Consider the following 15,574-nt stretch of genomic DNA (forward strand, 5'->3'; position numbering starts at 1 on the left):
TTTGAATGTTGCAATGACGGATGAAGGAAAGAAACAAGGTGGGGCCTTCCCGGTGCTTGTCTGTTTCTGGTATTTCTTCGGACAGCCCCCCGTGGCGGGGATCAGGCCGTCTACGCTCGCACGGAGGGGAACAGGAAACGTGGGAGATGCAGGACCACCTTCAGAAGGAGAAGCGACCACCTTCAGGGGTGAACTTGAAGGCGAAAATCCTCCATCCCACAGCTTCTGGGGGAAGTGACTTTAGTCACGGGGGTGGGATTGTGTTCTTACTCTCTGGAATACGGTTTCACGTGTCCTGTGCACCTGCTGTCGGGTTTGAGCCCGGGAGCTGGCTTCCCCATGAAGGGGAGCGACGTTTCTTGCAAGGTGTGACATAAACCTAATAATTCTGTCTTGGCGTGTGTGGTGTGGCGGGGGAGGAAGGAGTGCTGTTAGCACACTGGAGAGGTTTTTATTTTTATTTTTTTTAAATTAACCTATTTAAGATCATTGTAGATTTACAATTACATAGAAATAATACGGAGGGATCTCAGGTACCCTATACCCAGTTTCTCCAACAATAATATCTTGCAAAATTATAGAACAATATTACAACCAGGATAGTAACATCGATACAGTCAAGATAGGAAGTTCTCGACCACGGTGAGGACCTTCACAGCCGTGGTCTCTTCCTTCCCTCCTCCCCTTTCTAGCTCCTCCAAACCACCGATCTGTTCTCCACTTCTAATTAATTTTGTCATCTGGAGGACGGCATGTAAACAGAATCATGTCATAGGTAACCTTTTGGAATGGGCTTTTTCCCATTCTGCACACTTGAGACGCATGCTAGTGGCTGTATTCTGTTTGACTGGTGATGAATGTTCCCTGTGTGGACGGGCCACAGATTAACTACTCACCAGTTAAGGACTTTTAGGTTGTTTCCATGTTTTGGTTAGACAAATAAAACCGCTATAAACATTCATGCACAGGTTTATTGTAAATATAAAATGCCATTTTTCTGGGAGAAATACCCAGGAGCATGATTGTCCAGATGAACGGTGGTTGGATGTTTAGTTTTTGAAGAAACTCTTTTCCCTGGGGACTGTACCACAGGGCATTTGCACGGTAAAGCAGGAGCGATCCAGTTTCTCTGTAGTGTCCTCAGCTTGCTGGTTGTCACCGTTTCATGTCAGCCCCTCTGATGGGTTGTACTAATGTCGCACTTTGCTTTGGGTGTGCAGCTCTCTGACGGGGGACAGTGGTGGCCCGTTTGCTGTTAGAATCCCCTCTTCACGGCGTGCCTCTCCCTGTCTTGTCCACGCTCAGAATGGGCTGTTCGCTTTTTTCTTTTTAAGGTTTTAAAAATGTATTTGTTTTGGGGGGGAAGGGCAGAGGCAGAGGGAAAGAATCTCAAGCAGACTCCCCGCTGAGCAGTGAGCCCGAGGTGGGGCCCGAGGTGGGGCTCCATCCCACTACCCCGAGATCACGGCCTGAGCCGAACCCCGAGAGCTGGTTTCAGCGGACTATGCTATGCAGGTGCCCCGATTGTTTGCTTTTTTACTGTTGAAGTTTGAGAATTTTTTTTTTAAAGATTTTATTTATTTATTTGACAGAGAGAGATCACAAGTAGGCAGAGAGGCAGGCAGAGAGAGAGGAGGAAGCAGGCTCCCCGCTGAGCAGAGAGCCCGATGCGGGGCTCGATCCCAGGACCTGAGATCATGACCTGAGCCGAAGGCAGCAGCTCAACCCACTGAGCCACCCAAGCGCCCGAGAATTTTTAAATATAGTTTAGAGTCTAGTTTTTTGTAGATATTCAGGGTACAAACATTTTCTCCCGCTCTGAGCTGGTCTGGTCCTCTGACCCTTTTAATGGATCTGTTCACAGAACAAAAGCTTTAATTTTGGTGAAGTCCAGGTATTTTCCCCTTCATGGTTTGTACCTCCGGCGTCCAGTCTAGGAATTATTTGTCTAGCCTTTGATTTCCCCCCAATTTTCTTTTTTTAAGTTTTATGTTTACTTTTTTTTAATGTTTACATTAAAAAAATTTTTTTTAATGTTTGCATTTAAATCCGTCCTCCATTTTAAGTTAATTTTTCAGTGTCTGTGTGTTAGCCGCATCTAGGCTGCCTTGCCTTATTAGATAACAGGAGGAGCAGGTCAGAGAGCAGCTGCGTCTCCTGGGCTTACACAAGCCGCTGCCCCGCTCGCACTCACATATTCCCAGTCAGGATGACCTCCACGGCACGGCTGTGTCAGTGGCCCCGGCTGCCTGTGTGTTCAGGGTTCTTGACTCAGCCTCTGTGCGGTGCATAAAATGACAAAGTGATGTATGTATGCAAACTAAGTGGTTTCCGTGTCCTGTTCATGTTGGGCTCAGGTGCAGAAATTGCTTAGATGTGAATTTTGTTCCTACTATGATAGAAGTACTTGTAAACTCATAAGCACACTCTTGAGTTTTGGGGTTTTTTTTTTAAGATTTTATTTATTTGACAGACAGAGATCACAAGTAGGCAGAGAGGCAGGCAGAGAGAGGAGAAAGCAGGCTCCCCGCTGAGCAGAGAGCCCGATACGGGACTCCATCCCAGGACCCTGGGATCATGACCTGAGCCGAATGCAGAGACTTTAACCCACTGAGCCACCCAGGCGCCCCCACTCTTGAGTTCTTATTGCAGAAAAACAGCCAATCGATTTGTCCAAAGAAACTTAGAAGGGTACAGCTGGAAGGATCATGGGAACAGCGCTATCCATGTTTCCCAAAGTGTGCTCCATGGAACACAGAGGTACCCTGTGACAAAAGAGTTCTAGGTCCCAGTGGATGTGGGGCTACATACCTCTGTTCCTCTCCTTCTGCTTCATAGGATCATGATCCTTAACACGTTGTTAAAGGTTTTGAGAGGGCTTGTCATCGATGACTATGTTCAGCGCTAACTCAGTGCTTCCCATTTATTTGCCCCCTAACCCTGCTCTACCCCCCACACAGGACATGCTTTTTCTGGTGTCTGCATTTTAGAGTTGGAGAAATGAAGGGCCCCCAATGTTGAGGGCTTCCTGGGCCCCACACCCACGGGAGCTCAGGGTCTGCTTTCCGCTCACCTCCTCTGCCTCTCCTGCAGCCACCTGCTGAGCCGTGTCCCTGGCCCTGGCTCGACCTGCACAGGGAGCCGCAGACACCGAGCAGTGAATTGTACTGGCTAAAAGGTGGGGCATTGGAAGACTCCTGAGTCAGCCCTACATGGCCAATGCCGAGTGCTGGATGAGACCTGGAGGAGCAGGGCAGCAGTGGTGGCGGTGGTGGGGGTGTCCTCGAGACATTTCATAGCAAGAGTTGGGGGGACTCAGTGAAATGTGTAATGTGTTCACGGATGGCGGGAGAGGAAGGCAGCGGGGCGTGGGGATGGACCCGCTGGCCCTCCCGGGGAGCCCAGGACGGAGGGCAGGCTGGGAGGAGGGAGGAGAGATGCGCTTGGTTTGGGCTTGTGGACCCCGAGCCCCTGGGGGACCGGGCGCCGCGGAAAGGGGCGGGAGGAGGGGGAGGCTCCCAGGGCCCCGGGCAGCTGCGGGAAGAGAGCGGCGGAGGCGCGCCCAGTCTCGGCGGCCGCCGGGGAGCCCCAGCCCGGAGACGCCCCCGCCCCGCGCCGGCAGGGGGCGCGTGTGCGGTCCCCGCCGCGTCGCGCCACAGTGAAGCGTCTTGGAGACATTATGTAGCCTGACCTTCGGCACCGCAGGCCTCGCAACAAAGTTACTCCAGGCGCGCGCGCTGCGAGGGGAGGGGAGGCGGGCGCGGCGGCGGGGACGCGCGGCCCCGGGGCGGGGACGAGGCGGGGGAGGACGGCAGCCACCGGCAGGGAGGCACCGGCTGGGGGACGGCGGGCGCGAGACAGCTGGGGGTGTGAGGGAGCAGAGGCGGACACAGCGGGCACTGGGGGTCGCGCGCGTTCACCAGCTGCAGAGCGAGAACGCGGGGGGAGAAGGAGCGAGCGCGGAGGCCGAGGGAGGCCAGGCTCGCCGCTGAGCAGGGAGCTCCACGCCGGCTGGATCCCGGCACCTCCGGTTCACGGCCCGAGCTGAAGCCAGGCGCTTCCCCCACTGAGCCCTCCCCAGGCGCCCCTCGTGGGTATTACTTTCAAAATGTTTTATTGTGAAATACACAGAGGGTGCAAAAAAAACACATAAAAATAAATGTGCAGCTTGAGACTTGCAAGTGAGCAGCAGGCTTACTGGAAGAACCCTTTCCCGGTGTCAAAAGCCCCTCTGTGGTCACAGCACCCCCCCCCCCCCGCAGTACCCACCATGTGCACTCCTGGTGACCACCTCCTGGCTTACCTTACCCTTTTTACACATTATGCATCCCTAAACAATATAGTTTCATTTTGCCTGTTTTGGAACTTTTATAAATGTAATCATGGATTATGGCTGTTGGTTTCTTTCACTCAAGGTTCTTGAAATGCATCCATATTTGCAGGGTCCGCATCTTCATGGGTAGGTTTCAGTTTAGGAGTTCTATATCCATGCTCGGTGGGGGATCTGGGTGGTACCCGGTCCTGGGCTCCCAGGCACCCCCTTCCCGTGCTCTGAGGCACGCATTTCAGCAGCTCGTCTACCTGGGGCCATGTGTTAGCTCTTCCAGGTGCTGCCAAATATTTTTCTCCAAAATGATCATACTGATGCACACTCGGACAGTAACACTCTTGAGAAAATGAAGATGTGCATCTGGGGAGCCTGACAAGGGCAAAGGGGAAGAGTCTGACCAAGCAGCCAGGGCCCGTGTCACACAGGCCATTGTACAGCAAGTTAAGGACTTCAGACTGAATGCAGATGGAAATGGGGAGCCAACGAAGGGTTCTGAACAAAGAAGTCAAAAAATTGGATTTGTGAGCACACAAAGATGCCTGTTGGGTGGGGAGTCGGCAAGAGTCATTTCAGGGGCTTCTCAGGTGGTCCAGGCCACCCTGAGGGCCAGGGTGGTCAGCAGAGGATTGGAGAGGGATGCATGGGCGTCCGTGAGGCTGAAGCCATGGGACCAACCCCATTCATATCAATGATTTGCTGAAGATCGGTGTCCTTTTAAGTTTCTCTGTGGAGGAAATCAGGGTTTCCTGGCACTTTTTTAGGGATGCCCTTGAGAATTGCAAAGAGCTGGCAGTGAGCCTATTTTAGATGCTTAACTCCTTGCGGGCAGAGCTCTTGTCTTCGCCTCACCCGGGCCGGCAGGAGCACTCCGTTCTTAGCACCCAGTATGCAGGTAACGCACGTTTACAGGATGGAGGATGCGTGGGCAAGCGCGTTGAAACGACCATGAGCGCGTCTGGATCGCACTTCACCGTCAGACTTCCAGTCACCCACCATTTCGGAGAGAAGGGAGGTCACTGTGGACTGGCTTCCCTGGGAAAGGATCCCCAAACAGTTGGATCCAGGGGTCTGGAAGGATGGAGGAGGATTTGGGTAGGAGGGACGGCTTTGCCAAGTACAAGGCGGGTAAGTACCGAGACGCACGGAGGAGTATGATGGGGTCGGAGAAAGGCCCCGCGGGGAAACCCTGCGGAGGCCCCAGAGCGCTGGGGAGGAGCCGGGGTTGGATCTCAGCATTGATGGCAGCTAAAATTGACCAAAAACTTTATACAGTTCCAAGTTTTTTTCCCCCAGGATTATCTGGGTGCTTGGCCGGGAGGTGGCGGTGTGGTCGTGTAAGAGGGCCAGCACGCGTTCAAGTTCAAGCTCCGTGCCGGGAGCAAGCTTCCCGACATGCACGTTTCGGTAATAACTTAAAAAAAGAAAAAAAATCCAGGCGGGGACGCTGGGGCGCGCGGACTCCAACCGCACGACGCACCGTGTCCAAGCTCCCCGGGCCCAGGTGCGGGTAAGGGTGGCGGGGCCGTGCGCCCCTCCTCCCCGCCGCGGCCGCCGCGCGGGCCCCCGGCGAGCCGCCAGAACCGGCTCCCCACGCGCGCCGCGGCGGCGGGGAAACCAGGGGCGTGTTTTCTTTTCTTTCTTCCCGGCCTCTGGCGGCAGCGCCGGGCTGGCCCGCTCCGCCCAGTCGGGGAGACGTCGCCGCTCTCAGTGGCTGGGAGGGGCCCCCCGCCCCGCGTCCGCCCCCCCCCGCGCCCCCCCCCGCGCCCCCCCCCCCCCCGGCCCGCGCCGTTCCCGCCCCCAGTCCGCCGCGGGGCCGCGATCCCGCTCCCCCCGCCCGCGCCGGCTCCCGGCCGCCCGCGCGCCGACCCCGCCCCTCCTCCCCTCCCCCTCCTCCCCTCGCCTTCGCCCCGCCCCCTCCGCTTCCTCCCCTCCCTCCTCCCCTCCCTCCTCCCCTCCCTCCTCCCCTCCCTCCTCCCCTCCCTCCTCCCCTCCCTCCCTCTCTCGCCCCTCCTTCCTCCCCCCTCCCCTCCCCCCCGCCCGCCCGCCGCCTCCGCCCGCCGCCCCGGCCGCGTCGGGTAAACCTGTTTGGCGAGGCGGCCGCGCCGGGGCGGATCGTGCGGCCGGCGGCTCCCTCCCGGCTCGCGGCGTCGGGGCCCGTGGCGCGCGCGCGGCCGCCCCTCGGCCCCGGAGCCCCTCGGCGGCGCCACCATGTACTCGGGAGCCGGCCCCGGTGAGTCCTCGCGCGGGGGCGCCGGCCCGGCCGCTCGCGCTCGTCCCCGCGGCGCCGGCGGCGGTTGGCGGGCGCGGGCCGGGGGCCGGGGGCGGGGGGCGGCGGCGGGCGGGGGTCGAGGCCGCGGCGGGGGGGGGGTCCCCGGGGCGGGCGGGGCGGGGGGGGGCGCGGGACGGCGGGGCCGGGCCGCCGGCCGTTTCCCCGGGCCCCCCGCGGGCGCGCAGCCCCCGGCCTCCTCCGGCCCCGAGGCGTCGGGACCCCCCCCGTGCGGCCTGGGCCCTTCCCGCGCCCGGAGCCCCGCGGGTGGAGCCGGAGGCCGGGGCCGCGCGGCCCGCGTGTAGGCCCGAGGCCCGCGCCCGCCTCGCCCGCCGCCCGGCCCGGCCTCCCGCGCGCGGCCCCGGCCCCCATGCGCCCCGCGGGCCCCGGCGGGGATGGCGGGGCCCGGCCGCGCGGCTGGAAGCGCCGGAGGGGCGCCGGGCCCGGCGGCGCCGAGCTCGGGGCGCGGACGGCGGGGGCCGGGGACGCGCGGCTCCGGCGCCAGACCGAGCCCGGCGAGCCTGCAGCGCACTCAGTTTCGTTTTTCTGGTCGCCGGCGCTTCGGCGGCCCCTTCTCCGAGGGCGAGTCTGGCAAGGCTGAATTTCGGCCAATTCCCGTGGGTGGTTAGGACCCTGGACGCAGAGGGCCGGGAAGCGGCGCCTTAAAACCCTAAAAGTGCGTGCGTCTCATTTTCATTCCAGACGCGCCGGCTGCTTATTCAAGTGCTAATTGCCTTTTACAATTTACTAGAAGACGGTGAGATGTGTTGATTCCCTTAGCACCCTGTCTTACTAGTCCGCTCTTTCTTTGGGAAAGTTCTAAAAAAACTTAAAGGAGTAACACATTTCCCCCTTGTTTTAAATGCTCCGTGGAAGGGCGTTTGAGGTGCTGGGCCGAGAGAATGGTCAAGTCGTTGTAAAGCTTTTTTCCTTCTCCCACCAGGCACGTGGCTCCTAAATTTCCCGGCCGGCCCTGCCACTTGGACGGGGCATTGCCTGGCCCCCTCTTTGTCCGCCAGGCTCCAGCCGGCTGCAGGCCCCTGCAGGCGCCAGGCTTGGTCCTGGCCCCAAACTAGCTGTGCTCCCCTGCCTGGCCTTCCGCAGCCGCAGGCTGGTGGGGGCCCCCAGCTCGACCTGTTCCAGACTTGGTGCAAGTCACGGGGTCTGGAAGCCCCTCTTGATCGGTTCAGGCCCCTTGACCTGGTCCCTCACAGCTGTCTGTTCACAAACAGCTCTATGCCTTGTGAATTCTGAGTGTCTTTTTTTCTGATGACACTTAATTTGAAAGCTGCCCCAAGGCTGAGTGAGACCAACTTTTAAACCCTTCCAGGCTCTCTGCAATTTGATTGAACAATGGGAGGTTACTCAGGTCTGGTGGGGAAGGGCCCTGGGCTCTACTGGCACAGTTCCGAGGGCCCATGTGGCTTCTGGAGACCTTGGGCAGGTGGTTTCCCTCCCCTGCCACCCCCGTGAAATGGCAGGGTAGCCCCTGGCCTAGCTGAGTGAGGCTCTCCTGGGAGTCCCAGCCACGGAGCCCTGGAAGTATTAAGTGCTACAGCATGGATTATTATTTCCCCCCTGCCCCCAGATCTTCTGTTTAAAATTTGAAGGCACAGAAAAAGTAAAGAACCTTGAGGAAGGTCAAGCTTTTGTGTTGTGTCTCAAGTTAATTAATCCATAGGATGATGGTTCCCTGAGTTGGTGATGTTCATTTTGGAGCCTCCGGTAGGTTAAGAACCTTGCCAAGGTCCAATGGCCAGTGAGCGCAAGGATGATCTGTTAGATCCCAGGCTGACTCTGCACACTCTCCCTAAAGAGGTGGTTTTCAGTCCTTTTGACCTTGACCCCCAGTCAGAAGGACCTGTTACATCTAGACTGCTCTGGTGTGTGCGGTTGCTCGGTAGAATTGAAACGAGAGCTTCGGGACTTGCTGCAGACCCTGAACTGTGAGCTCCGCGCTGGGGTTTTTTCTCGCCTTTCGTTTTCTGAAACCTGTCGTCCTCTGGGTCTCCAGGCTCCTCTCTGGTCACTAACACCTCTTGGAAGAATCTTGCTCTGTTGTGGGCCTCTGCATTGTGGCGTGGTGGGGAGAGGGCCCGGTGATTCGCAGATAAACCTGCCCCGGAGTTGGACGGCTTTGGTTGAAAAAATAAATGGGTCTAGTTCTTAGCTAATGGCTTGATGGGAATGAGCCCAAATTTCAGGCCCTGTGAGTGTGCTGTGATTACAAGGCTGTGTGCGTTCGGTTTTATTCTACACACCAAGGCTTGTAATTTGGCTTAAAAGGAACTTTTGGAGGGCTGTCTTCAGTGAAACGGTTTTGAGTGTTATATTTCTTAATTTAGACTAATGAAAAGATGTTCAGTGGGGATTGTAGAAAAATCACAGATCGTTTTGCTACTCCCAAGTTTAATATGCTCATTAAGCAACTTGCTAAGTAAATTAATTCAAAAGGTAAAGCTCACAATGCGTATATCTTGTGCCCACGATAAATGCTATTACCGTGGTGCCTTGAGGTTTGGTGTGTTACCACTTCTTAGTTTTTTAACTGTTTGCAACAGTTAAGGGTTCAGGCTGGTTCTCCAGTGACCCTGAACCTTTCGAGATGACCAGATTAGTTTGTTGTTGTTGATGTTGAACAACTCAAAGATCTTGAACTAAGTCTGCCGGGCCCTAGTCTTAAGAGTGCTGTTTCTTTGGTTTTATAGTCCTCAAGCTACTGTTTGTTACAGCGCTCAGGGCATTGCTACAAAGTAACTTTTGTGACCTAGAAGTTTTGTTTGAGAGGTGTCTACCCCAACCATGACTGGGAGAATAACCAGTGCCGCTGGGCCCCTCCTGTGCCCCACGCCTCTCCCCGCCCCCACTTATCAGTGACTCTCTCCTGGTCCCTGGTGATGGTTCGCGTTTGCCATCCAGCGATGTCTCTATACCCCGGTCAGGCTGCCGCAGGCCGGGCTGCACAGATCTGTTATAAACTTGGAAGAAATCTGTAATTAAGTGTGCACAACACAGGAAAACAACACAGAAAATCTTCATGTCTTCAAACCTTTCGTGTTCGGAAGCAGAGTAGCAGAGTATCATTTCCCGTTACCTGCCAGTTTCAGCGTCCAAACATGGAACAATGTCAGGCCGGTTTATTCTTTATAATGAGTGTTACCTGTTTCTGGTAAAATATGTTGTTGTTTCATGATTTGTTACTGTGGATGTTCACAATGTAACACTTGAGTTTTGTTTTGTTTTTAATAGTTTCTCTTGTGAAATAGTTTGAGCACTGGTAAGACTCTCCCGTTTTTCTGTCACCAAGCCTCAGCAGCTGCCCGGACGATCTGGGCTAGCCTCAGATGTTTGCTCCTTTTGCTGTGTGAGTATACTTGAAGGCCAGTTCCGGTTCTGTCATTTCACCCCAAATACTTCATCCCCTGCCTAAAGAACAGGGTCCACCCAGACCTGTTTTCTCAACAGGCTGTAGTCAGTTTCCCCGTTATCTCTGGAACGTGTTTACAGCGGGTGGTGTTGTATCGTGGGATTTTTGTTTTCTTTTTTTTTTAAGATTTTATTTATTTATTTGACAGAGATGACAAGTAGGCAGAGAGGCAGGCTCCCTGCTGAGCAGAGAACCTGACGTGGGGCTCAATCCCACAAGCCTGGGATCATGACCTGAGCCGAAAGCAGAGGTTTTAACCCATTGAGCCACCCAGGCGCCCCATGGGTCGTGGGTTTTAATAGAAGTCAACACATACATTTGGTTTGGTGTCTTTTGGGGCCCTTTAATCTGGACTCTAACGCCAGCGCCCCTCCCCCACCAGTCCCCCTGCTGTGGTCTTGCTGGAGACACTTACTTAGTCTGTAAGAGCCCCCTCCCTGCTTTCTGAAAAGAACCCTGTTCAGGATCCCTCTGTTTTGCTGAGTAAGGCTGGTTGGAGACCTATTTGCCTGTGGTTTTAATTCTGACACATCTATCTTAAGTGGTTTTTGTCGACAGACCCCTTTGCATCTAGAATCTTCTGTGGCAGAAGAATCCTGTCTGCCATGGTGCTCTGAGCGGAAGGTGCGTTTCGGGATGTATAGAAAACACGGGTGGTACTTGGGGGCGCGTGCGTTTGTCTCTGCGTCTTTAGAGAAGACGGGCATGGCTCTTCCCCCGGCGTGGGGGGCTCTGCCGGGTAAGGTGGGGAGACGGACTCTCCTCGGTCACCTGTGTCCATGCTTGTTCCTGTTTCCCTAAACTTCACCGGCTCTCCCCCTGACTTTGTCACCTCGTTCTCTGTGGGTGACCCCGAGTGTGGCGCCGTGGCCGTGGGCACGCTAGCCAGGTAAAATATCACTAAGTTACACTCTTTTAAATTTTTTTTCCTTGCTTTTCTCAAAGTTTAAAAACCTGAAACCACTGATTCGTGTCTGGGTGCTTACTCTTCGTGACCAAACACCTATACCGTCCTGATTTATCTTTCAACAGAGCTGTACCCTAGGTGACTAGTTTATTGTCTACACTGGAAACTTTTCAAGTGAACCAGGGGGTGGGGGGCTCCTAATTACTCCCCTGAGACAACAGGCACACACCAGGGCTGGGCGTATCATGATGGATGTCTCCCTGCCTCAGAGCGTTTCTTACATCTTGGGCTTGTACATTGGCTCACAAATGAAGGGCTTAAACATTTTATTTATTTATTTTAAAGATTTACATGTAATGTGGGGCTCGAACTCATGACCCTGAGATCAAGAGTCCTCAGACTCCACCAACTGAGCCAGCCAGCGGCCCCGGGTCTCACTCATTTTAAACTTGTTTCACTTTTCAGTGGTTTTGCTCTTACTGAAATCCTCAGGTCTGAAGGATGCAAGCCTGGTCTTTTTTTTTTTTTTTTTTTTTTAATTTGACAGGGAGAGATCAGAAGTAGGCAGAGCAACAGGCAGAGGAGGGGGAAGCAGGCTCCCCGCTGAGCAGGGAGCCCAAAGTGGGGCTCGATCCTAGGACCCTGAGATCATGACCTGAGCTGAAGGCAGAGGCTTTAACCCACTGAGCCACCCAGGTGCCTCGTAAGCCTGGTCTTTAAGAGACGCCCCTGATTTCCCTCCATGGCTAACTGCAGGCTGGAGGCAGGCCTCGCCCCCCCAGCTTAGAAAACCCCACTTTTAATCTTCCTCTTCGCTGTAGTCATAGCTAAAGCAGTGGACAGATGGGGTTGTCATCGGCGCCAGCCCTGTGGTGTCCTGAGTCTCAGTTTCCTCATCTGTGAGTGGGGAGCTGGGTCTGGCTGGCTTTGGTCCCCTCTGCTGACCTCTGACAGGTCAGAGGCTGGGGCTGAGGAAGGAGCCAGGGATCCTGGGAACCCTGGGCCTCAGGGCCCTGAGGGCCACATGCTGTGATAAGGAAGGTGGGTCAGGCGACCAGAAGGTCCCATCCGCTTTGCTGATTCTGACAGCCTCGGAAGGGAAGAGAAAGGCTCTGGGGGTGCCCGGAGGGCTCAGGCGGTTAAGCATCTGACTCTTGATTTTGGCTCAGGTCCTGCGCTCAGGGTCGTGGGACTGGGCTGCACGCTCCGCGGCTGCGGGGAGTCCGCTTCTGTCCCTTCTCCCTCTGCCCCCACCCGCCTCCCCGCCAGCCCCTGCTCACGTGATTACACTGTCTCGGGCTCTCTCTCTCTCTGTAAGAGAAGTAAATAAATAAATCTTAAAAAAAAGGAGAAGAGGGGTCTTGGCAGTAGTGTGGGGGGCAGTGTGTGGAAGTGGGAAGGGGGAATCGTAGGCAGGTTGTCAGGGCCTGAGACGGCGGGGCGGGGGGGGGGCCCTCTGGGCGGGCTGGCTGTGGGCGGAGTGATGGGCAGGACCCCGTCGGGTGCCCCCAGGCAGAAGCTGGGGCCCAGGGGTGGGTCTTGGCCTCCGGACACAGTAAGTAAGTTCCACTTCCTTAGTGACATCTGCTGGTGTCTGGGCCCCGAACCGCCTGTTCCTCGCTTGGGGACCGCAGCCAGCTCTGAGATTTTTCTAAGTCTCCGTTTTCCTACCTGGAAAGTGAGGCTCATCGCACAGCCCTCAGGGTTGTTGAGAGGACAAGGTGGGATGTGCTGGGGACCCCCGGGCTGGATCTCCGCTCTCAAGCGGAGGGGGCCGTGGGTTTGTACAGCGGTGGGGCCTGGCCCTCCCGCAGCACAGGGAGTTCCGCAAGCGGGAATGGGCGCTCAGCACAGAGCCCGCCCAGAGGAGGCACACCCAGCTGGTGGGTGGGGGGCTGGCCGGATCCTCCTCTTTGTGACCACATATGCGACCACCTGGGCCAGCTCCCTAGGGGACATCACTCCATCTCGCTTTGTTATGGGTAGGTGATGATGATGTCAGGGAAAGTGTGAGACATAGACCTCCGCAGGCTGGCGGAGGAGAGGCCCGTGGGGCAGGTGGACATGGTGGACATGCTGAGACCGAGGTGGGCTCTGGGGAGGGGCTGGAGGGGCTCAGGGAGGTGGAGGACAGGGCTGAGGGCCGGGCAGGGGCGGCTGCGTGAGCTCGCAGCGGGGGCTTCGTGAGTGGGACCTGCGGGCTGTGGGGGAGCGAGCCCCGCTTCTCCAGTCTGAACAGCTCATCCAGGAATCTCCCGAAGAGCCTGGAAATTAAGTTTTACAAACGTCCCAGGTGATTGCCGTGTTCTGTGCGGTTTGAGGCCCACCCGTGGGAGAAACGAGAGAGCGGGGGTGCCGGCCCTGGGGCCGTGTTTCTGGGAGGTGGAAGTGCGGAGGCTCCAAAGTGGGCTTTGCAACTCCTGGAACGAGTCTGGCTTCCCCGGCTGTGGTTCCCTCTCCTGATAACGCTGCCCAGTCGGCCCGACGGCGTCCCCCTTCCCCGGCCGCCTGCTCTCGCCGCGGCTCCTGTTGCTTTGAATGCGGCCCGGCCCGCCACACCTTCCCTTAGAACTACAGCGGAAGACTTGGAAGGGTGACTTCTGGGGGCTTCAGTAAGTTCCCAGTGAAAACCGTTCTGTTTCCGGCGTTTCTTAAGAACCCATAGCAGCAACCCCAGAACTATAGGGAGCCTTAAAGCCAGCCAGACGGCGGGATCAAGGTGGTTCCTGCCCCGAGTCTCTTTCATTGTAACTTAAACCCCTCTCGAGGGTCGCCTGGGGGCAGTCACCCGAGGGCCAGCGTTTGGGTAGTTTTTCAAGTTATTCTGGGTATTTTGGCTCTGAGCTCTGGTACTTAAGAGTTGGCACATAAAAGGTCAGAATGCTGGGGTTCATAGGTCAGACTCATTTCAGAAGCTTGTCAGCTTTGACTCAAAGCAGAGTCCTGCAGCCGTTGGGAGGTTTTCCGTGCAGTGTCTTGCTCATTGGTCCGTGGGGCAGCTTGAGCCCATCCACAGGGTGGAGGACTGAGTGGGGGTGCTCCACGAGCTCGATAGTGGGGGCCCCTCGGGTCGGTCTTGAACCACGCTCACGCAGGGTGCACTGGTGGGGGGCATCTGACACAACTGGGGGGCTGCCCCCCCCTGGGTCTTTCCGTCACAGGCGGTGACCGGCCCTCCTGTCCCAAGGGCTCTTGCCTTCGTGTCCTTGGCCCTGTCCTCCTTGGAGTGGGGTCCTGGCCACATGCAGGGGGCTGGGCAGGATGCGAGAAGGCCGGGGCTCCAGCAGCGTTGACTCCCTGGTGCTCACAGCTAGCGGGCCAGGCCATGTGTGTTCCTTTGTAGAAACAAAGGACTTGATAGAGAAATCCGAGCCATCGGCGGGGGAAAGCCAAGGGTGTGCGGAGACGGGGAGGGCTCTGGGCAGAGGCTGGGGCCAAGGTGCCTGCAGACCCCGGGGGTCGTTAGGTGTTCCTGGGGCATCCCCCTCCCCTCCCCTGCTGCCACGACAAACCCAGGGCAGGGGTACACGCCGGGCCGCCCACACTCGCATCCTGGCTGAACCCTCAGTGTCGTCCTTGTCCGGAGGGCAAGCACCTGGCGGTAGAGGGGCCTTGGTCGGACGAAAGAGGGTGGGCGATGACCGCGGCTTGCCCCGCGCTCGGGGCCCGGGCAGCGCCTCCTAATTCTTCCTGTTCCTGCCGTGTCTGTGTGTCCTTGTCCGCCTGCACCACAGCCCCTTTGGGTGCGGACGTGAGCTCCCAGGTGCCCCTCCTCTCCGTGGCTGACCTCTGGGTCTGGTCTTTGCACGTGGTGAGGGACGGGAAAACATTTCAGAACCATGTCCCTGGTAAACACCCTCGGCCAGGTGCCTCGTGTCCGTGGCTGCCTCGTGGGGCTCAGTACCAGGGAGATGACAGCTCGGCCTTGGGGTTCCGAGCTAGTGCTCCCATCAGCGTCTCTCAGGAGGGCCCCACGGCTAACGCGGTGCGGCAGTGAAGTCGGCTCCCCGGGACTCACCGTGCTTGGGGACCCAGCTGGCACGGTCGCGTGGGCAGGAGTGACGCGGACGGAGCACCGGGCTCGGTCTCTACGCGACGTGCCCGCTCACGGCTGGTTGGAATCCTGCACCGGGTTCCGCTTGTCGTTCCTATGTGGCTACCCTAGAGTGGCCCTGTCAGGGACGGAGACCTGGGTGGGGCAGGGGGGCGCTGCTGGGAGACTTTGTCCTTAACATGGTGGTGACATGCTCAAGCACGTGGCTCACGGCGAGAATGTCAAGTTAGACACAGAAGGTGTCTCAGAGCCATGGGGACTGGAGATGACGACCCAACCTCGAGCTGTGGGCCGGGAAGGTTCGGGGATGGACAGTCGAGCTCGTGTGAGGGGAGACGGTTGGTCAAAGCGGGACCGGCTCCGGGCAGGTGGCCGAGCGGAGGGTGGGGGCTGGGGTACAGGCTGCAGGAAGGCCTGCCAGCAGGGTGGGGGCAGGGCATGGGGCGGGTTGGGGGGAGCGGGGAGGGGCATGCCCGTGCAGGCTGAGGGCGAGGAAGTCCTCAGAGAAGGACTTCATGCCCAGGAGGGACAAGCCGGGCAGAGATGTCAGCTGAGTTTTCTGACGTGCTGCTGTGTTAGGAACAGAGCGG

General features: G+C 57.3%; 1 protein-coding gene across 3 annotated transcripts in view; it reads left to right on the forward strand.

Annotated features, from left to right (window-relative positions):
- Nucleotides 1-6,379: 6,379 nt before the first annotated feature.
- AGO2 (argonaute RISC catalytic component 2) overlaps nt 6,380-15,574 on the forward strand; it is a 93,865-nt gene continuing 84,670 nt past the window's right edge. The window contains exon 1 of one of the 3 annotated variants that reach the window (XM_059165545.1): nt 6,380-6,560. In XM_059165545.1, the coding sequence (XP_059021528.1) occupies nt 6,539-6,560 (22 nt within the window). In that variant the 5' untranslated portion in view covers nt 6,380-6,538. Of the gene's footprint in view, nt 6,561-12,995; nt 13,018-15,574 lie in introns of those variants that run through there. The other 2 variants (XM_059165544.1, XM_059165546.1) reach the window with 2 other exon arrangements.

The sequence above is a fragment of the Mustela lutreola genome, chromosome 3 (genome assembly GCF_030435805.1).
Source record: "Mustela lutreola isolate mMusLut2 chromosome 3, mMusLut2.pri, whole genome shotgun sequence".
NCBI lineage: Eukaryota > Metazoa > Chordata > Mammalia > Carnivora > Mustelidae > Mustela > Mustela lutreola.